At 46.4% G+C, this 23,444-nt stretch overlaps 2 protein-coding genes across 2 annotated transcripts in view; both read right to left on the reverse strand.

The window, feature by feature from the left end:
* Window positions 1-19: 19 nt before the first annotated feature.
* Window positions 20-20,014, reverse strand: LOC149354365 (uncharacterized). The gene is made up of 7 exons (XM_089583306.1): window positions 19,785-20,014; window positions 13,103-13,248; window positions 12,232-12,331; window positions 10,584-10,689; window positions 9,227-9,360; window positions 5,068-5,201; window positions 20-197 (listed from the first exon to the last, which is right to left on the reverse strand). Exons 1-7 carry the CDS (start codon window positions 19,877-19,879, stop codon window positions 178-180), a joined length of 735 nt encoding a protein of 244 aa, XP_089439432.1. The 5' UTR covers window positions 19,880-20,014; the 3' UTR covers window positions 20-177.
* Window positions 19,954-23,444, reverse strand: part of LOC149354366 (mitochondrial amidoxime-reducing component 1-like) — a 48,254-nt gene continuing 44,763 nt past the window's right edge. The window contains exon 16 of the mRNA XM_089583301.1: window positions 19,954-20,014. Coding sequence (XP_089439427.1) covers window positions 19,954-20,014 — 61 coding nt within the window. The remainder of the gene's footprint in view (window positions 20,015-23,444) is intronic.

Here is a 23,444-nt window from a genome sequence, read left to right on the forward strand (position 1 = left end):
ACTTACTGAAAAGCCCAAAGACTCGTACAAAACATTTAATTACATTTTAACAATTTCACAATCAGTCGCCTAAGTCAAACATTTCGCTAAACTAAAAATATGAACATCAGCAGATTCCAAGTGTCCCTGGAACCCCCAGCCCCCTGCAGTGGATATTCAGGGAAGTAAGGCTGGCCGCTACCTCCTCCTGGCAGGCACTGCGTAAAAAAAAAAAAACATTGATGCGGCTTTCACGCCCTCCTCTAGGTCAAATATATCTCTTCAAAACAACCAACTGGAGTTCAACGATACATACGGCCGTTTCATATTAAGCGACGTGATGGAGAACGTTGCCACCCTCTTTAGGTACCGCAAGAATTGTATCATTCCAGAAATCCCAAACATCTCATACAAACTCGCCACAAAGGCCCATTTGCTGTGATGCTCAGTGGTGCTGGTAAAGGTTGTGGGTTGGATTCCCGGCCACGGTAGTATACATTTAGGGGGCACGAAACCATGCACTTTGACTGAAATTTTTCGTTACATCTGAAGACATGGTGAAAGTTTACGAAAAGTGTGGGGAGGATTTACTGACTATTGCTTCGCAGGAGTTAACCAGATTTACAATTGCATGCTTGAATAACCAAAACGGACACTTAGCGAAATTCATATCACACATCGCACGTGTGAAAGCTGCTGAACATGCTAGTACAGTCTGTGGCACAACCTGGCGACAGCTTGCAATTTTTTCCCTGCCCCATCACTTCACCACTTGGCTCAAAGTCTGGGTGCACACTCGGCCACTATTTGTGCCTCCGTACGGCAGCCTCGCTCTCGGGCCGCAGTGTTTCTCACCTCAGTGCCTCTGTTTCTGCATAGCTTTTAAAGCTTCGAGAGTTTCAGTGTGCGCTACACAAACTCTCATTTATCATGGCCAATGAGAACGCGCAGTGTCCTCAGGGCACAACAAACAAAACAACGTTCGGTGCTATACCTCCTTTCGAAATAGACGTTTTACTTACTGGCAAAGTACAGTGTTGCGTGCAAAAAAAGGAATCGCAATAAAAAGAAGACTACACTGAGCATGCGATGGAGTCCTGTCTTTCATCTGCAACCCGATAGATGGCATGTTTTTTTTTGTCTATGTGTAGCAGACTGCAACAACGTGCCAATACTTGTTCGCTCGTCACTCACGGCTTCACTGGTTGTGTGATGGTTTCTACCACCGAGAGATTTGCGCAGGAGTGGGTCCCGGTGTGATTGCAACTCACAACGCCCTTGTTTCTTTCTTGACTTGTTTTGAATTCCATTAGGTTCGGAGGTATCTTTTTAGAACTGCAGAGATATAATAAATATTCTGCGTAAACCTTAATGTCAGCTAGGATCACAATGGGGTTCCTTCTGCCGCTTCCTTTCTCTTGTGCTGAGGAAAAACGAACGGAGTATCAGTAGTGTCTCGCACGACAGTACAATGACGACTCAGTCATAGATATTGGTTTAGTTTGTGCAGTTTAAAGGCCAGAGCGAATAAGGCTATGAGGGATGCAGTAGTGGAGGGGTCTGGAAAATTTCAACCACCTGGAGTTTTTATTAAGTGCGCTGACCTCGCACTTCGCATTTCGCCTCCATCGAAGTATGACCGCCGCGGCCGGGATCGAAGCCGCATCTTTCGGTCGACAGCCGAGTACCATAATCACTGAGCCACCGCGGCGGCTGTCATACATCTTCAGAGACAGCTAATGGCTTTATATGTTTGGAGCACCTTTGAAGTGCCATATACAGCCTGCACTAGTTCATAGCACCCCTGTCAAGCACGCACGGTAGAGTGCACTTGCAATGAGCGTCACTTCCTAAAAGTGTACTCCAGCACAGCTAAACGGAGTAACATAAGTGCACTCGCCGAGGTGTGCACTCAGGTCACAATGCATTCACAGAACACACTTTGTGGGCGAATGCATATGCTCGGCAGCAGAAACTTCCAAATGACATGTATAGTGAATAAAGAAGTACTCGCAAGTTTATTTTACTTGCTATACCACTGTTTTTAAATATTTCTTCTCTATAGCTACAGCGAAGCAAGACCACAAAAGAACACGGTCAGATGCAACTCCACTGCAGGGTGCCATCTTGCTTGCTGTCAAAATTCTGAATAGTTTTGGCTGGTGCTGTCTGTCCCACTATTTCCAGTTCTCTTCATAGTTAAAAACTGTTTAAGAGTCCTTTTTTTCATTTTCATCGACCTATTCAAAAACTCCACTCATATTCTGTTTCCGTTTTTTTTTGACGAGTGCACTTTACTTTTCTGTTTAGACCACGTAGCCTGAAGTGTCACCAGATATGTCGAAGAGCACTCTGCGTAACTGTACTTAACTTGCGCCCTTGGCAGTTGTATTATGGGAAAAGGGGCTCCAGAGCTTTTAAAGAGAAAGCTTAACTACGGCATGTTCCACGAGTTTCGCCGACCACGTTGCTTTGACCTTGAGGGACCTTTAGTCGCTACAGAGCTGTGCCGAAACAAATGATGAGCGGGAGCATCAAAAGCAAAGTAAAGGCGCATAACTGGCCCCCTGGGACAGTGGACACCTCAGTCGCACTTTAAGCTACGCGGCGGTAGTGACAGGCGTGTGCTGCATGCATTGGCATTGACAACGTTGTGGCAGAAACACGGCACTGAAGCTATAGGCTACGGCGTTCATTGTGTTCCATGGCGTTGGCGTTATCAACGCTCTAGACCCTGATGATTTTGAGGAAAAGGATGGGTGCATAACTGGGTCCCATGGTCAATGGACACCTCAATTGCACTTTGAGGTACGTTGTGGTGGTGAGAGAGAGATCTGGGCCGAATGCGTTAGTGCTGACAACGTTGTGGTAGACACGGGGCACTGCAGTAATAGGCCGCACCGTTCACTGGAGTGAGCAGCCTCTCGCGATCAACCCACCTGCCAAGGTGGCAGGGCGGGCGCGCTGCTTATCCAGTGTCCGTACAGCACTCAACGTTACAGATGCCAAGCCGCGTCTAGCTGCCTGATACACCACAGCTTTCGCCCTCTAACCAGGTTCAACAGTAGTTAAACAGCAGCTAGGTTTTTCCTGTGCGCTGTAACTGAGGTCTGTGTCGAACGGCATGCCATATCCCACTGTAAAGCAGCCTTTCTGTCTTTTTTACGAGAGCGAAGAAGTAAAGTCTATTCACAGCACGCTTAATAGCTCATCCGCGGCCAACAGCACCCTGCAAAACAATGTCTCGAGTGTGTGCGTGAAGCCTGAGGTTCATTTGGCCTTCAACTGACCTTGATGATCCAACACCTCCACACCGCCACACCTGAGACATACCTCGCGGCCTCACGATACTAGAGGGCTAGGAAAAAACTTGGACAACGCCTAACCTACCATTAACAGTGCAATACGATAGCATTACAGATCCCTCTCGTGTAAGTGCCCCTGTTTATGAACAGAGAGTCATAGATTGTGGGGAGTCCTCATACCACTACTGGTGCAGCGGTTGAGCAATGGATCGCCGCACCGGCAGATGGCTGTGCTTGTGAGACACTGGGGCTTGTGAGACGCAAAGTGCTGTTCCCAAGCTCGCGTCATGCTCATTTTTGCACAGGCAGTGTTTCGTGAGGCTGTCTATCTTTCCACGAATCAGCTGATACACAGTGCTGCAGTGGGAAGGTGGAAATCGCATTGAATTTATTAGAATTTCAATGCTGCCTGACATGGCGTGAGGGCTGCCCACAACCCGGTGGGCAGGTTGCCACCTCTCTTTCGTGACGTGGACGAGAGCCGGCTTTTCTTGTGAATGGGACGTCTAATGCTAGCACATTAAAAGCATTCCCAAAGCACCAACCCGGTCACCCCCGGTGTAATCCACTCCGTGCCTTATGTACGGGAATTTTGGGGCTACACCTTCAGTCACCAAATTCTGGTTTGCCTGAAGGGCTCGATGAGCGCGCGCTCCTTCATTATAAGTTCTTGCTATCTTCCTCCTCTTACTATCCGGCCGCAATCTTACTGCATTGATAAAAATCAACGCATTTCTGATGTCAAGATACCCAATCTCACTGCAATTAAGATGGTGCCCTTATCGCTGATGACTGCATTTATCATTCTTCTACGCACTCAATGTTCTTCATTCTACTCATAGTCGCTAAATATTGTTCGCTGTTCTCAAGAACAGAGAACACATAGAACACATAATCAGCCATGCAAGAACTTAAGTACCACCCTGGCCGTTTCCTATCTCCTAATAGCACATTTTACCTACCACATCAAAAAACCATCTTTTTGGGGTTATTAAGGTGAGCTTTATCTGATTCTCCTAACATCGTCCTCACAACTACCTTGCCCTGCGTCAATTTATTTTCTACAGTAACTGGCAGTATACTCTGAATGTATTCATGATTAACACATTGTAACATACGAGTAGGAACACATAGACTTAGACTTCGAAGTAAGTATAACAAATCGACTGCGCTTAAACGTCACAGCAGTCAAATGTAGCTTTAAATCCTGTGCTACGGACCATTCGAGATCTCTTAACATAGGTGCCCCATGCACATATTATACCAAGAACAGAAATAACTCCTACAGCACTGTTTCGTGTGTGGTCGGCATAAGCGGCAAAAGTGTCGGTGCTTGGCAGCAATTACAAATGCTGCCTGGCGTCATTATGCTTTCTTCTTGACATTTTTTGCTTACAATGTGGGCACATGGGAATAAAGATCTCCAGTTGGTTGAAATTATTCCGGAGCCCTCCACTGCAGCACCTCTTTCTTCTCTCACTCCCTCCTTTATCCCTTCCCTTACGGCACGGTTCAGGTGTGTACCGAGATCTGTGACAGATACTGCACCATTTTCGTGCTGAAAAAAAAAACACTTTTCAAGAACAGCTGTAGGACAAGCTTCAGAGTCATGTTGGTTAACTCTTCAGATATTGCAAATGACCGATCACATGGCCTTGTTTTCTGCGGTTCTCATTGTATAATGTGCTAGGCTCCTTAATGGCACACTACCAAATATTGCCGGAATAGCAGTGGCCTGAGCCTTGTTGCTACAGAACCCCAGCCTGAACGTATGCCGTCTTACCGCTCATCTCCTCGCCTAGGTCGATGCGGCAGAAGAGGAAGACGAGCGAAGGCCGCATTCCAGCAATCGGAGCCATCTCCCGCAGTAGGGTACATACTGGCAAGCACCCACGCCGCAAGGAGAGACGCAGACGCCTGCGAATGAGGAAACACAAGTTTGAACAAAGAGCCGTGCACAAACGGCACTCTTTCACAGCAGTCGCTGCTGTTTATATGTTGTAGGCAAATTCGCCGTCAGTGCGACCACAATTAGTACCATGCAGCACCTTCTGTGCATAAACGCAACTATCGCAGTTTAGACATCTTTCTCTTCCCTTCACACCGAGCTGCATCTCCTAGAGATCTATCTTGAGAAATATCAGGCATCCATTTCATACAAACCTTTAATTCCTCTCAGACAAGCGCTGTGAAAAGAAACTCACCAGCAGCTCTAGCAAGCTTTCGCATTATATTTGCGCAAAGATGTACCATTTCTCCCACCAGTCTACGTGTATGCATGAACACTCAGTTTCTTATGCACACTAATCCCGAAATATATGAGAGAAGTTAACACATGTAAGGTGCCAGTTTAGTTTGTACAGTTTAAAGGCCAAGCGAATACGGCTTTGAGGGATGCAGTAGTGGAGGGGTCTAGAAAATTTCAACCACCTGGAGTTTTTTTTAAGTGCACTGACCTCGCACTTCGCATTTCGCCTCCATCGAAATCTGACCGCCGCAGCCGGGATCGAAGCCGCGTCTTTTGGTCGACAGCCGAGTAACATAATCACTGAGCCACCGCGGCGGCTGTCATACATCTTCAGAGACAGCTAATGGCTTTATATGTTTGGAGCACCTTTGAAGTGCCATATACAGCCTGCACTAGTTCATAGCACCCCTGTCAAGCACGCAAGGTAAAGTGCACTTGCAAAGAGCGTCACTTCCTAAAGGTGCACTCTTGCACAGCTAAACGGAGTAACATAAGTGCACACGCCGATGTGCGCACTCAGGTCACAATGCATTCCCAGAACACACTGTGGGCGAATGCATAGGCTCGGCAGCAGCAACTTCCAAATGACAAGATGTATAGTGAATAAAGAAGTACTCGCAAGTTGATTTTACTTGCTATACCACTGTTTTTAAATATTTCCTCTCTATAGCTACAGCGAAGCAAGACCACAAAACAACACGGTCAGATGCAACTCCACTGCAGGGTGCCATATTGCTTGCTGTCAAAATTCTGAATAGTTTTGGCTGGTGCTGGCTGTTCCTCTATTTCCTGTTTTCTTCATAGTTAAAAAGTGTTTAAGAGTCCTTTTTTTCATTTTACTCGACCTATTCAAAAACTCCACTCATTTTCTGTTGCCATTTTTTTTTACAAGTGCACTTTACTTTTCCGTCTAGACCACGTAGCCTGAAGTGTCACCAGATATGTCGAAGAGCACTCTGCGTAACTGTACTTAACTTGCGCCCTTGGCAGCTGTATTATGGGAAAAGGGGCTCCAGAGCTTTTAAAGAGAAAGCTTAACTACGGCATATTCCACGAGTTTCGCCGACCACGTTGCTTTGACCTTGAGGGACCTTTAGTCGCTACGGAGCTGCGCCGAAACAAATGATGAGTGGGAGCATCAAAAGCAAAGTAAAGGTGCATAACTGGCCCCCTGGGACAGTGGACACCTCAGTCGCACTTTAAGCTACGCGGCGGTAGCGACAGGTGTGTGCTGCATGCATTGGCATTGACAACGTTGTGGCAGAAACGCGGCACTGAAGCTATAGGCTACAGCGTTCATCGTGTTCAATGGCGTTGGCGTTATCAACGCTCTAGACTCTGATGACTTTGAGGAAAAGGATGGGTGCATAACTGGGTCCCATGGTCAATGGACACCTCAATTGCACTTTGAGGTACGTTGTGGTGGTGAGAGAGAGATCTGGGCCGAATGCGTTAGCGCTGACAACGTTGTGGTAGACACGGGGCACTGCAGTAATAGGCCGCACCGTTCACTGGAGTGAGCAGCCTCTCGCGATCAACCCACCTGCCAAGGTGGCAGGGCGGGCGCGCTGCTTATCCAGTGTCCATACAGCACTCAACGTTACAGATGCCAAGCTGCGTCTAGCTGCCTGATACACCACAGCTTTCGCTCCCTAACCAGGTTCAACAGTAGTTAAACAGCAGCTAGCTTTTTCCTGTGCGCTGTAACTGAGGTCTGTGTCGGATGGCATGCCATATCCCATTGTAAAGGAGCCTTTCTGTCTTTTTTACGAGAGTGAAGAAGTAAAGTCTATTCACAGCACGCTTAATAGCTCATCCGCGGCCAACAGCACCCTGCAAAACAATGTATCGAGCGTGTGCGTGAAGCCTGAGGTTCATTTGGCCTTTAACTGACCGTGATGATCCAACACCTCTACACCGCCGCACCTGAGACATACCTCGCGGTCTCACGATAGTAGAGGGCTAGGAAAGAACTTGGACAACGCCTAACCTACCATTAACAGTGCAATACGATAGCATTACAGATCCCTCTCGTGTAAGTGCCCCTGTTTATGAACAGAGAGTCATAGATTGTGGGGAGTCCTCATACCACTACTGGTGCAGCGGTTGAGCAATGGATCGCCGCACCGGCAGATGGCTGTGCTTGCAAGACGCTGGGGCTTGTGAGATGCAGAGTGCTGTTCCCGAGCTCGCGTCATGCTCATTTTTGCACAGGCAGTGTTTCGTGAGGCTGTCTATCTCTCCACGAATCAGCTGATGCACAGTGCTGCGGTGGGAAGGTGGAAATCGCATTGAATTTATTAGAATTTCAATGCTGCCTGACATGGCGTGCAGGCTGCCCACAACCCGGTGGGCAGGTTGCCACCTCTCTTTCGTGACGTGGACGAGAGCCGGCTTTTCTTGTGAATGGGACGTCTAGTGCTAGCACATTGAAAGCATTCCCGATGCACCAACATGCCGGTCACCCCCGGTGTAATCCACTCTGTGCTTTATGTATGGGAATTTTGGGGCTACACCTTCAGTCACCAAATTCTGGTTTGCCTGAAGGGCTCGATGAGCGCGCGCTCCTTCATTATAAATTCTTGCTATCTTCCACCTCTTACTATCCGACCGCAATCTTACTGCATTGATAAAAATCAACGCATTTCTGATGTCAAGATAATCAATCTCACTGCAATTTAGATGGTGCCCTTATCGCTGATGACTGCATTTATCATTCTTCTACGCACTCAATGTTCTTCATTCTACTCATAGTCGCTAAATAGTGTTCGCTGTTCTCAAGAACAGAGAACACATAGACCACATAATCCGCCATGCAAGAACTTAAGTACCACCCTGGCCGTTTTCTATCTCCTAATAGCACATTTTACCTACCACATCAAAAAACCATCTTTTTGGGGTTATAAGGTGAGCTTTATCTGATTCTCCTAACATCGACCTCACAACTACCTTGCCCTGCATCAATTTATTTTCTACATTAACTAGCAGTATACTCTGAATGTATTCATGATTAACACGTTGTAACATACGAGTAGGAGCACATGGAGTTAGACTTCGAAGTAAGTATAACAAATCGACTGCGCTTAAACGTCACAGCAGTCAAATGTCGCTTTAAATCCTGTGCTACGGACCATTCGAGATCTCTTAACATAGGTGCCCCATGCACATATTATACCAAGAACAGAAATAACTCCTACAGCACTGTTTCGTGTGTGGTCGGCATAAGCGGCAAAAGTGTCGGTGTTTGGCAGCAATTACAAATGCTGCCTGGTGTCATTATGCTTTCTTCAAGACATTTTTTGTTTACAGTGTGGGCACATGGGAATAAAGATCTCCAGTTGGTTGAAATTATTCCGGAGCCCTCCACTGCAGCACCTCTTTCTTCTCTCACTCCCTCCTTTATCCCTTCCCTTACGGCACGGTTCAGGTGTGTACCGAGATCTGTGACAGATACTGCACCATTTTCGTGCTGAAAAAAAAAACACTTTTCAAGAACAGCTGTAGGACAAGCTTCAGAGTCATGTTGGTTAACTCTTCAGATATTGCAAATGACCCATCACGTGGCCTTCTTTTCTGCGGTTCTCATTGTATAATGTGCTAGGCTCCTTAATGGCACACTACCAAATATTGCCGGAATAGCAGTGGCCTGAGCCATGGTGCTATAGAACCCCAGCCTGAACGTATGCCGTCTTACCGCTCATCTCCTCGCCTAGGTCGATGCGGCAGAAGAGGAAGACAAGCGAAGGCCGCATTCCGGCAATCGGAGCCATCTTCCGCAGTAGGGTACATGCTGGCAAGCACCCACGCCGCAAGGAGAGACGCAGACGCCTGCGAATGAGGAAACACAAGTTTGAACAAAGAGCCGTGCACAAACGGCACTCTTTCGCAGCAGTCGCTGCTGTTTATATGTTGTAGGCATGTTCGCCGTCAGTGCGACCAGAATTAGTACCACGCAGCAGCTTCTGTGCATAAACGCAACTATCGCAGTTTAGACATCTTTCTCTTCCCTTCACACCGAGCTGCATCTCCTAGAGATCTATCTTGAGAAATCCATTTAATACAAACCTTTAATTCCTATCAGACAAGCGCTGGAAAAACAAACTCACCAGCAGCTCTAACAAGCTTTCGCATTATATTTGCGCAAAGATGTATCATTTCTCCCACCAGTCTACATGTATGCATGAACACTCTGGAAACCTCACTCCTGAAACCTCACTCTGGAAACCAGAAACCTCACTCTGGAAACCTCTGGAAACCTCACTCCTAGCCTGGCCAATGGTGGCGCGAGACACAGCGGCAGGGTGAGAGAGAGTTTGTACTGCGGACATCTATGTGGGTGCATGCGCACCTGCTTTGCCACAAAGTGACAAACAGATGTGGCGTGCCCTGTATATGAAGGACGTTTACAAAAATTGGTCGGCCCGCGCTGCAGTTCTAGCTTCAAAGAAGAGTGCACAAAATGAAAACACCTAAAGAGCTGCACTCAAATTTCACATTTCAAAATACCATAATTGTCGGTGAATTGTTTGGAGTAAACGGCACTAAGTACAATAGAAACAATGAAAATATCTCTTTGGTACACTTTGCATTTCTAAAGGACACAGCGTAGAGCCACTAAACTATATTTTGTGGTGTTTGAGAAGTGACACGCATGCCACATCATTTCTCGTAGCACTACTTCTATCAGGCTTTCACTTAACAGCTTTGAATCATGGCTCATGACAATGCCTCCTCTAGTATGCTCATGAAGAAGCAAGCGTCAGCAGCATGGAGACTGGGGATCTTTAACTTTTTTTTGGAAATCATGCTAGAGAAACAAACCTCACTCACAAAACAGACACACTGAAAAGCCTTCTGCTATTGGCCAGACTCACAAGCTACTTCCACGCGATAGGTGAAATTTTCTGCAAATCCAGAACCCGAGAGACGAACTAAGTGACAGTGGTTTGGAAGCTGCCAGCCCACTGCTCAAAGGCTTCACGCAACAGCACGTTGCTGCGAATCATCGTCTCTTGCTGTCAGTGCGTAACAATATACTTTAAATAGCTTGCCTCGCTCTGGAGCGAGATGTTCTGACGGATCGCTGCGTCGTAGTGATCGTGCACTTTCTCCAGGGAGGTGGCCTTGTCCTCCAGGAACTTGTTTTGCGCCTGCAGTCTATGAAAAAAATAGAAGGAACTCATTTAAGAAAAAGAAAGGAAGCGTTGAGACCCCCCTCCCCCACCTCTACGTCCAGAAGCAAAACAGAGCATGAAAGCTAAACTCATTCATTGCATTTTTCTTCAGACTACACCTCGCTTAAGCAGGAGGCTCTGATGCCGATGCTAATGCTACTCTCGTAACTACCATCAGAGGCACTCATCATAGCTATGTGATTTCTTACAAGTGCCGTAAAAAAACAGAGGTTATAAATAGGCAGGTTTGCCTTAACTGCTTGCTCCAGCACAAAAGGATTCAGGTATTGTACGCTACCATTGAGCAAAATTATGCGATTACTTTTTAGCAGATTTTTTTTTAAACAGTCAATGAAAAATTAGTTTATGAGCTGCGATTTCACCAGTGTTTCTTTAAAAAACTGGCATATATTTATGCCTTTGTAATGGCAGATACACACAAAACATCTGGTTGATATCACTCTACGCTTCGTTCTTCAACAGACGACTCGCTTTATACAGAGTTTCGGTAGGGAACCAGCGTCCACATTAATGAGGTATGACTACAGCTGGAAATGCCTAAGAATTAAGGGTGTGCGAATAGTCGAAAGTTCGAATATGAATATGCATGGGGGTACATTCCAAAGCAACTCAGGGTATAAGGAATACCGTAGTGAAGAGCTGCGGAAATTTCGACCACCTGGGGATCTTTAACGTGTTGCAGACATCACGCTGTACATGGGCCCCCACAATTTCACCTCCATCAAAATTCGACCTCTACAACCAGGATCGAACCTGCGTCTTTTGGGTCAGCAGCCTTGACTACTGAGCCACTGTGGCGGCCTATATTGCACGCGGCATTGCATCCCTCGCACCTCCGAACTGCGTGTTACAGCAGGCATAGCCACAATTGGAAGTCCCCCTCTCACTTGACAGAAAAGCAGCCTGGCCGTTTCATAGCTGCGGCTTCTAAATTTTGCCCCTAGCCCGTGGCGACGGTGGCTGTCTGCCGTGCATTCCTTCCTATGACATTTCTTCTGGCCCCTTCAAATGTGAATAATGAGGTTTTATTAGCACTAATGATATGTTTAGTTGACAGTGATGTGCCAATTTATGGATTTCGTTTTGTTACTCCTTTTGCATGACCACATTGCAGGTTTCATACTGTTCTAATGAAGTAGTGTCAAGTGTCTAATTACTGATCAAGTAGTGTATATTTCCATGCTTATGTTTTCTTTTCGCATGTTGTCCTGAATCCGTAGTGTTTGATTTACTTCAGTTGCAAAGACAATCCAATATTTTGAAAAAAAAAAGAATTAGGGCAATGACATTTGCCTGTATGTCTTTTGTGAAATATTGTTTCATACTGAACAGATATTAGATATCTGAAGCAGTTCTTGCTTCGTATCCAGAAATTTCAATATTCGCACACTCCCTACAAAGAATGAAGAGGAAAATGAAAACTCATACATGAAAAGGAAGTGAAAATAATCCACTGCACAAAAAGAATGCCCAGAAAGAAAGCCAGAAGCCAAAAAATCCGTACTGTGCCAGGCTGTCCTGCAGAGCGGCGATGGAGTGGCTCTGCTCAGAGTTCTTTGCCTGGAGTCCCTGGATTCGCTCGTTCAGGCTTTTGATCTGCTTGTCTACACGTGGAAACGAAAGCACAGAGTAAGGACTGAATTTATTCATCTTTATTTTCAATACCCTCTAGCAAGCACCATGGCTTATAAGGGGAGAGGGGAAAAAAAGGCAAAGAAAAGGACAAAATTTTGCAGTTGAAAGCATACCATATTAATAAAGGAAAACCGTTTCATGATTGCACAGTATGCAAGGAATCATTTGTTTGCAACCAACGTTACTAGAATAAGCAGGAGAAATCACAACCGCACATCCAGAAGCAGTTTTTGCCACCCCCGCTCTCCATTTCCACTACAAACTCTGCGGCGGAAGTTGTACTTCTCAGCGGCGTCTGATCGAGTGCCCCTGGAAGATATGGTTTTGCAATACGTGGCCCAGAGTTTCGTCCAGTGAGCGTAACCCAGGGGTCGACTCTCGTACTAGCACCACAGCAACAGTACACAATGAAGACCTTCGCATCGTAACATTCAGCCAGCCACACGAGAGCGCCACTATCCTTGTTTCTTTCTAGCCTTGCCTCTCCCTGTTAAGGTCTGGCTTAATGGTGTCACTTGGTCTAATTCTTGAAATACGCCGCTCCTGGCACAAGAATGTGGGTAGCACAGCCGTCTTGGTCATGGTGTCAGTGCTTACAGTGATATAAACTTCCATTGAAACGGTCTTAAGGTAGTAGTCCCTGAGATTTCCGTAGTGCGTGCTAAGTTACATAAAACCACGCAGTCCTACGCTTCACCTGGCACTCAGAATAACAGTTACCTGGACATAAACATGCTTACCCTTGTTCTGCATGCTCAGGTGGGTGTAGCAGAAGAGGACGACGAGCAAAGGCCACAGGACAGTGGGGCGAGGCACACTGCGGTAGCGGTTGACCTCTCCGGTCGGGCATATGCTGGACAAAAACCGGGACAAGCAACTTGGAAACCTGCGCACACGGAACACAGGCTCAGACGAAGAGGCGCGCGCCAACGTTGCTCTTTGCAAGTTGACGTGGTCTGTCCTAAAGGACACTGCAAGTGCGGGCACAGTTGGCACCGTAATATTCGCAACCAAAGAAATGCGAACATGAGAACTAGAAATGAAAACGCAAAAACACAAGCAATTCCTCCAACAAAAAATACAAACGAAATTCATTAACACATCTGAAGGGCATACTTCCCGCCTTCAAAATGATATCAACCTACGCTAGAATTGATCTTCTCCCGACTATGATCTCCTTTTCCTGTTCATGTCATAATTGCATTGTTCGTATTTCACTAGTTGCTGATAATGCAAGTCCTCAGCACAAAGACGCGAGAACATCAGCTCTGTCATCCTTCCCCTGCCTTCACAGTCAGCTACATCTCCAACCGAAATTTCGTTCAAAACATTAAGCGCACCGGTAAGACCAGCTTTCTTGCTCCAAAAAATAGCTGCGAAAATAAATTGGCAAAACCAGTGCAAGTCATGATTGAGGATATAGCACGCCCATGCTTTGGAACATTACAAATTAGAAAAATTCAATCGCATTATACGTATATAACGGCAAACTTTGTGCAGTGTAATTGACATTTGAGGGGAATCTTGAATAAACTTCAAATTATAATCAAGATAGCCGAGACGGTTTACTCCGACCACAAGCAGTAGCCCCGCACCCAGGAAAAGGATGAGCAGCAGTATACGCAGGTGAGAAGGATGAAGTTGCATACCCCGGTCCTAATATGCTATAGAGTGAGCAGTTGTTTCAGGGTGAAAAACATTGTGCCTAGCAAGCAACAATCTTATTTTGAAACACCTTGATCAAACACACAAGACAGACAGGATGTGATGTGAAAGTCGAAGAGATGAAAACTGTAGCATTTTTTTTTTCTGGTGTAAGGTGTGGCACCAATACTTCCACGATAGTGCCGCGCTATAAAAATTTTTCTCAGGGATGAGAGAACCGAAAAACGCGTCTCAAAAATCGCATGACACCACACCAAACAAATCTTCCATGTCTAATTTACCCCCATTTGCAATAGACAGGACAGGATAACTGCAGATGAACGAACAGCAGCATGGCAGGCTCATTTTTTAGAACGCCATTAAGATAAGATCCTCCATATGAAAATCAAGAAAAAAAGATAAGTTTTCTTTTGCTCGTCTGCATGTATATCGCGTATCGTGTTCCCTTACTCCAGTGACGCTAATGGGTGGGACCAATCAAAACAGCCTATTTGAGCACGTCGCGAAACATTCAGGAGAAGCCCTGCCAATACAACGCCCTGGGAGAAACGTGTGGAGGAAATCACGTGGTTTTTCTCAATAGGGAGGCCATCTGGTCCGAGCGCAGCTTAGCAACGGCGTCATAGTTGCTATTTACAAACAGGGCGGCAGCAGCAGTCTGCGCCGTAACATTAGAGCTGCGGCGTAGGCGTTCTTTCATTAACTACTTGAGCGTCTGTTCTTGGTCGTGCTCACAGGTTGACGTCGACAACGTTCACTACTGTGGTTATGTTGACAAAAAATAATCCAATGGATTCATTAGGTGCAATAAATTGACCTTCATTGTCAGTAGTGGCGATTGCAAGTAAACAGAGGTACTATGCAGTGACATTACAAGCTAGTATTTCACCAAGCTTAGAAAATTAGTGCCTAGAGCTGCATGTAGCTCTGTACGTTAAACATGAAACACACGCTGAATAGTGCACAACGCTGTGAAACATACTGGAGCAACTCAGTGCGCCTAAACTTCTACGAGGAGTCTGAAAAACTAGGGTCATATATATTATGCACTAAACTAGACCTGTGGATGTGAAACATGCTATGTTGCCATGCTACAAAGGGTGGATTTATAGGTAATTCTTAAGGAGTGGGGGAGTGCGGCTGTCTTATTTGGAACATTTATTTCTTGGACTTTTTTTGTTGAGCAAAAAGGGTACAGTACGGTTTTCCTATGTAAAAATTCAGGCTATGCGAGGAGGGCGACACCCCCACATGATACATTCTCTCCTGCCGATCTACTGTAGGCACTTCGGCCCTCTCAATTTCTGTAACCTCTCTGAGTGGCTCTTGGAGTTGTGAATCAAAAGTAATTGGTGCGGACACCATTATGAACGCATTATGACACTAAAATTTGCATTCAGGGTCAAGAACTCAAGTTTTTAGTATATTTACCCATCCTCACTGCTGTATCAGAGAACATTCGTGGCAGGGCCAGCCACACAAAAACATGCTATGAAGATAATTATTATTCAAGCCCAAAACCGAAATACCGCAGGATTTTTCTAGTCCTCACTGCTGCAGGAGACGCACTGTTGACACAACCAGCTGCCCAAACATACGAAATGGAGGTGGATTACAACATTCAACAACAAGAGCAGCATCAACAGACAGGTTGAACACTAAGCTTGGATGTGAACATGCATGGCAGCATTGTTCACGACTCAGCCGAAAGCAGAAGCGTGCACACTCATTCAGCATAAAACTCAGAGGGTTGTGCTATCCACCAGTGTGTGTAATTCACCTGTGGACGGTATGTGGGCCACATTTATGCGAACATACGACCCGACATTCGACACCAAAAACCTTGCTCAGGATCTCATGCATGAAGCTCTAAATTCATTCTAGCAAAAAAAGATTTTTTTTTTACAACCTGATGAGCACATTTGAAACCTGTCCACTCAAAAATCTTTATGCTCTCAAATACAGTGTTGCAGAGGGCCATTTAAATATAAGCCTCGTGTCAGCAAGCTGGACACGGAAAGCTTCCAGGGTAGCCATGTACTACAATTTTTCAGGAAGCATAAGTTTAAGGGCAGTACTTTATACTGCATTAAGGTGGGATAGTTTGTTCGGAAGCATTATGAAATGCACAGGACGATCCAAGACACATAAAAGGAAGGAAAGTTCTATTTCAGTGGGGCCATTTGTGAGAGTTCGTATCAAAAAATAGAGAGAACCTAGACAGGCATGCTTTTCAAAATGTATGCTAGATATGGTTTTCTCCTGCCATTATTTGCCGGCAGCTGTGTATACACAATTTCACTGATCTAAAATTTTGTGCACTGCACCTCGTCCAGTGAAATTAACCTTCTAGCCCTTAGATTGACACGAGACCACGATGAACCGGATGCAAGTATACCACTATATTTTGCGAAGTGCAGCCTGCAAGGAATCCAGGGACATGCACGCACCTCCACCATCGCAAAACGGCGCAGGCAAAAGCGGCGAAAGACACTGCGTACCATGAGGGCTACGGCAATGAGTGAAAGTGGAAGTTCCTTCCTGCGCTTCCGCTTACCACAGCTGCGATCAGTGCCTTCAGCGAATGCTATTTGATTATGATCATGCAAGTCCTGTCTGTTTCGTTCGAATAAGACAGCGGGGATTATGTGGAGATGACGCGGCAAAGAGCAGTAACTGGAAGCAGACGAATGTCTCGTACGAATATTTACGAGGTCTCCTGTACATAAACAACGGCCACAAAATCAAGCCCCATTCGCACCTGGGTCTCTTTAGTCTAGCTCCTTCGCTGGGTTTCAAACAAGAGCTCGCCCAGACAACATGGAGCCTGGCTAATTTCCGGCTTCAAAAAATGTCACATGACGGCCTTTATTTTAATTTTTCCTTCCTCTATGACCTTCACAGAAAGCCAGGGGACGGCCTCTCCTCTGAACATAGAGGAAGGAAAGAACTAAGGAAAGGCAGTTACGTCACGTGCTTTGAAGCCGCTCCCCCACCCCCACTTGGCTGCTGTGTCGGCGCCCATGCGCAAGCGTAGCAGGCAAAGCAGCAGATGACGCCGCTGCGCCCAGTGTTACTATTGGCAGGAGCGTTGGTGAAAGACTTCCAGAAGTCCGCGCTTTCCTTGCAAAAGCACGACATCCGGCACACTTCTTGGCGTGCAGCAGGGATAGCGAGGGCCTCTCCTGAGCTTTCCTTTCTTCATGACTCTAAATTTTCCTTCCTCCATGGGTGAGGAAAAATTTAGAGGGGAGAAATCATGTGACATTTTTGGAAGCCCGAAACGAGCTTGGCGCCATGTTGTCAGGGCGCACTCAGACTGCAGTGCAAATAGCGGTCGGTTTCTTTGTGGCTATTGTTCATGTCCGGAAGACCTCAGAAATATTCGTGCGAAACATTCGACTTCTACCAATTTTTGCCCTTTGCCGCGTCGTCTCCACGTCATCCCCACTCTCTTTCTCGAAAGCAACAGTCCGGCCTTGCATGGTCACAATCAAGTAGCATTCGGCAAAGGCACTTATAGCAACTGCTGTAAACCCTGGAAGGAACATTCACTTTCAGTTATTGCAGTGGCCACCATGGTACACACTGTCTTTCATTGCTTTTGCTTGCGTTGTTTCGCGAGGGCGCCCTTAGGGTCCTTGCAGGCTGCACTTGGCGAAATATACTGGCATATTACATTCAGTTCGTCGTAGACGCGGGTTAATCGCCAGGATAGAAGGTTAATTTCACCAGCAGAAGTGAAGGGTGAAAAATTTTAGTTCAGTGAAATTGCGTATAAATGCAGAGGTGCTGCAGTGAAATTGGGTATAAATGCACAGCTGCTGCCACAGGCAGCATGGGTGTATGTGAATATCGAGAATTGGGCAATTTCCTCACTGGCGTCCCAGAACCCTCCTCGCAGCGCCGCCTCTCCTCCTCCGCTCTTTTCTCCCTTCTCCTCTTTTTTTCTTTCACGGCTGTTGCGCTCTTCGGTTTATTCCTCCGGCGAGTCTGCCTCCGCGCATCGCCGCCGCGAATCTGCGCGTCTTCTGGACCTGGTCAGCGCGCCTCTCAATGTGCTGACGCATGAACACGTAGGTGGTGGTGGAAACGTTTATTGCCAATGATGTAAATCGTAGGGGGCGCCTGGTTTGCCGCAAAAGTTTGCATGATTACGAGCATTGGTCTGAGTATCGGGCATGCAGCAGTATTATGGGTATTGAGCAGTCCGGGTTTGTAGTTGTCGCCAATGTGCAGCCTGCGCTATGGTGAGGGACGGAGCGGGGGGTGCGTATTCCCTTCTTTTGTCTCGGTAATACGAGAGAATATCACGGAAGGAGACCAGGTAGTGCATTCCCTGCTCACGACAGTATGAGGCATTAAAGGCTTTCGCCTTAATAAAGCGATTCTGCTCGTATTGTCTTTCACAGCTGTTCTGTTCCTGGCGAGCTTCTAGGGCGGCCGGCTCGCGATTTTCGCGTTGCCCTTCGAGCCATTTGTGTGGCCGGCACGTTCCCCGCGCAAAGAAGGCGACTGCGCACGTACTTAAAATGGCGTTAAAGGGCGATTCACACGACGGTCCGTTCGCCCGCGGCCCGCGCACTACCTGGTCTCCTTCCGTGATATTCTCTCGTATTACCGAGACAAAAGAAGGTAATACGCACCCCCCGCTCCGTCCCTCACCATAGCGCAGGCTGCACATTGGCGACAACTACAAACCCGGACCGCTCAATACCCAATACTGCTGCATGCCCGATACCCAGACCAATTCTCGTAATCATGCAAACTTTTGCGGCAAACCAGGCGCCCCCTACGATTTACATCATTGGCAATAAACGTTTCCACCACCACCTACGTGTTCATGCGTCAGCACATTGAGAGGCGCGCTGACCAGGTCCAGAAGACGCGCAGATTCGCGGCGGCGGTGCGCGGAGGCAGACTCGCCGGAGGAATAGACCGAAGAGCGCAACAGCCGTGAAAGAAAAAAAGAGGAGAAGGGAGAAAAGAGCGGAGGAGGAGAGGCGGCGCTGCGAGGAGGGTTCTGGGACGCCAGTGAGGAAATTGCCGAGAATTGGGCCTAGACTAAATATGTTTATTGCTGTATATTTAATTAATTAATTTGTTCCACTTAATTTTGATCAATATTTAAAACATAACTACTTTAAAACGTAACCGCTATTCTGCTTTTGTGAGTTTTATTGTGTTCGCAATTTCTCAAAGCGCGATTGAGCTGTCCACTGACCCAGGGAGCCAGTTATGCACCCTTCCTTTCATCAAAATTGTCGGAGTCTAGAACGTTGCCAACGACAACGAACAATTAATGAACGCCGACGGCCTAAACGTCAGTGCCGCGTTTACATCAGGAGTTTTTAGAAAAGATAGCTGAAGAGTAAATTCCCAAATGTGGCATAGCAGGCAATTTTTCACCCGCCTCGGTGGCTGGTTAAGGTGCTCCTCTACCGAGCCGGAGAACCCGGGGTCGAACCCGATCGCGGCGGCCGCGTTTCGATGGAGGCAGAACGCAAAGGGCGCCCGTGTGCTGTGCGACGTCAGAGCACGCTAAAGATCCCCAGGTGGTCGAAATTATTCCGGAGACTACGGCACCTCTTTCTCTCCTTCACTCCCACCTTCCTTCCCTTATGGCGTGGCTCAGGTGTCCACCGAGATTTGAGAGACTGATACTGCGCCATTTCCTTCCCCAAAAACCAATTTTCCAATTTTCCAGGCAAGTTTGCAAAAGAAACGCCAGCAGGCTAATTTACACTGGCGCCTTACCTCCGAACTGCAACAGCAGCAGGGAGCACCTCCTCGCAAGGCAGACACGGGGCGAAGAACAGCCGCCACAGCAGGTTGTCCCCGGCCCATGGCATCAACTGCACGGAGTCCAGGATTCCAAAGACAGGATCCACGTAATTGATGCTCTCGATAAAGACCTCGCTGACCTCTATCCGGCACCGTGGAATATTCCAGCGGAGCCAGCGCACGAACGTTCTGCGTCTTCGAGACTGCACGAGATTCGCCAGAGTGGCGCGCGTGTCACAGTGCAGTCTTCTTTTCCTTTGCCAGAGAAGCGCATCGTTTTCCTTTTCTCGCAGCACCTATTTTTACAGTTTTATTAAACACCTCGTCAGTACTGTATAAAACGTTAATTGAGTACAAACTTTAATATTTTGTAGTGAAAAAATTTTGTTCACTAGGTGGTGTTCAATCTGAACGAGCCTCAAGGCATGCTGGGTACTCGACTTCCAGGTCGTTCGGCGAGATGCGCGTGTACAGCGCTCTCCTTGAAATGCAGAATTGCGAAGCTTAAACTCGTTCTTAATTTGTTAATACGCGCGAATGAAGTCGTAAGAAAGGTCAGCATGTTCTACGTGCATTATTATGCTTGCGCTCGACGTTCCGTATTCGAATTAACGGCGGAAAAGCGTTGTAAGTGCGAACGTTAAGACATGCGTCGTCTCTTCGCGCTGAAGTTTAGGACGCTTCATCCACTCGCTACAAAATTCCGCCTGTTGTTACGGTTATCGTGTGGCTGCTACACAGTTTTCTGATATATATCAGAGCACATGTTTTCTAGAGGTTTCGCGCTTCCAGGCGCTGAATATGTGGACTACCAGCAACCGCAGCCTAGCATTACGCACGAGCGCACTGGTGCGCACATTGTAGCAGGGTGGCTGCGACGGCAAAGAGCTTGAACTGTGCAAATCCTCCTCGGAGGACTTTCGGTGCTTTTTCTATACAGCCCGCGGTGGCCTAGCGGTTAGGGCGCTCGGCTACTGGGTCGGAGGACCCGATCCGGGACGCGGCGGCCCCGTTTCGATGGAGGCGAAAGGCGCCGGTGTACTGCGCGATGTCAGCGCACGTTAAAGAACTCCCGGTGCTCTCAATTAATATGGAGGCCTTTACTATGGTGTTCCTCATTGCCCACGTATCGCTCCTCCTCTCAAAAATCTGTGGACTTATCAATGTTTTACAACCTTGGCAAGGGGCACAATCTGTTTTATTATCGGTTTTTGCACTTGCCAGCTAATTCCTTTCGTTGGATATTTGCTATGCTTTATGAAATAATTACTGCAGAAGCTGGCATGCTTAGCAACTCTGTCAAGTGATTTAATTTTAGTTGAGCTGTAATGCAAAAATGCAACTGCATTACAAATGTGTTGAATTTTCAGCACTACTGTAGTCTTTCTGCATGTACGAATTATATGCCCCGACAAGCATGCACTGAGACTTTGTGGCTGAAAACCTCTACTTTTATGTGCATCAAGAGCCTGGATGGGCAAGTTACATGGCAGCTATTCCAGCAGTGAGAGGCGTCCACTCACTGCGGCTTTGGTGGATGCATAAGAACTTTGCTTGCAAACAAAATTATATTTGCATAGTTATGCACTGCACTGCAATGCATTTCACATCCTGCAAGATAGTGTGGGACATTACGTGCCATTTACATATAACTTTCAGCTCTGAATGTTAAGAATTTCTGTACTGGACTTCCCAATGCTGGTTGCTACATTATGTACAAAAATAAATGCTTTGTTTTGTGTCATCTCCTGAATGATCAATATAGCTTCAGGATGAAAAGTCAGGGCTGCTTCCCATCAAGGCAGAGGAGAGCCTGTAGCCATTTTGCTGTCATGTACTTTGTGCTCTGAGCCTAGTTGAAGAGGAACCACCAGCCTGTGTACGGACAGATGTCACCTATGGTTGGCACCTCAGCTGTTGATGCCTAGCTATGTACAGAAATGTGGAAATGTATAACGCACTGTATGCACACTGTTCAAGGTAAGGTAGGTAAGTAACAACACTGGCAGCTAGGCAAAAGATGAGCTTGCCTTGTGTTTTTCCTAATGAAAACCTAAAGCCAAAGGAAGGCTTCAAAGCCTGCTGCAGACCTTCGCTACAGGCACCACAACGTAACCAAAGTCAGGCACAAAGACAAAACAGCAAGCAAATAGCAGCCAAAAATGGAACAAGCTCTTGACATGGGTAGCTTTACTGTCGAACTGCAAGAGGAGCAAGTTTGTTGGCTATTAATGTGAAACTCTTCTTGTCCTGCGGGTAATAACATCATATCTTTGTCTTGCAAAGGCTTTTGCAGTGCATTTTCTGCAGCATGTAATAAATGAGTTTAATGCAGGAGATCTGAGTGACAAATAGCAAATTATAATAAATAGTATGGATGAGCGTAAAAAATATATCGTGCTTTGGTTTTACAGCAGACACAAAAGCTTGATCCGAGTTGTTTTCAGCATTTTCTACAAGTTCCTGTTACAAAATCATGTGCAATATTGAACAAAAAGCATTCGCACTCAGTTTTAGCTTTGGCGTTACCAATGCGGCACAATTTGCATGTTAAATGACTTTCATAAACCATCCGCAAGACACTAGTGATACCAAAAAGTCTGGAATGTCTGTGAACACAATGTGTTCCTTGGCTTTATAAAACTACCTGTTTTATAGCATGATTATTACTCTTGATCATTATGGGCTAAACAACCAATAGACCAGCCTCTGCCTTCCTTGTAGCATCTTGCACTTCTTGAAATCACCAATCTCCCTCTCAATTAGTCAATCATTAAGTGCAATAATACTACATGCAAGCGTGCAATGCATCACATATGTAAGCTATAGACGTGAGACATTTATTTACTTCACATGCATGTTCAGCAACTAAACAGTTTGCGAATGATGCTTTGCTGCAGAGTGACAGTTCAGTATTATAAAATTTGTCTCAGATGTCAATTCTCCTAAGTTCTGTACAATGAAAGGTGAAAAACAGCTAGACTATGTTGGCTGCTATTTTTTAAATTATGTTATCCTGAAGTGAAGCTTTTCCCAACTTAGTGACTCAGAGTACGAAAAGAAAGGCGGTAAATAATAATCTCATCACTTCCTAATGCGGTCACCTTGTCTGTCAGCGTCCCTCTCTGCACACAGGAAATGAGGAAACATTACTTCAACATGCGGGTCTACACGAACAGGGAACTCAAGTGTAACAGCTTACTTATAATTTTCCACACTTGCTGCGTGCTCATCTCGACTAGTGTTCTGGTGAAAACGTCTTTCAGTTTGAGCATGAAATTAGCAAAAATGGCCTCATGTACAATTTATAACTCTTACAAGTGCTCGTAAACATACCTTAACACCACGACCTAACAGTGCCAGCGAACGAGATGCCGCCGTATGTGGCTGCGGTGTCACCATTTCGACAGCTGACGGCAGTGACCACATACACCTTGAGTATTAGCTATGGATTCAAGCTACTCGCAGTCAGCGCAAATGTCTGAGGAATAAATCATGCTGTCCTTTAACATCTTAAGTTGTCACGCTGTACTGACAGAGGCCAAACAGCATATATTTGCAAACATAGCTCACACGGTGCTGCTGCTGTCATGCGAGACCAGTTGTGGCACATAGCCGAAGTTGTCCGAGTGA

This window comes from Amblyomma mixtum, chromosome 3 (genome assembly GCF_055824585.1).
Source record: "Amblyomma mixtum isolate Tamu chromosome 3, ASM5582458v1, whole genome shotgun sequence".
Classification (NCBI taxonomy): domain Eukaryota; kingdom Metazoa; phylum Arthropoda; class Arachnida; order Ixodida; family Ixodidae; genus Amblyomma; species Amblyomma mixtum.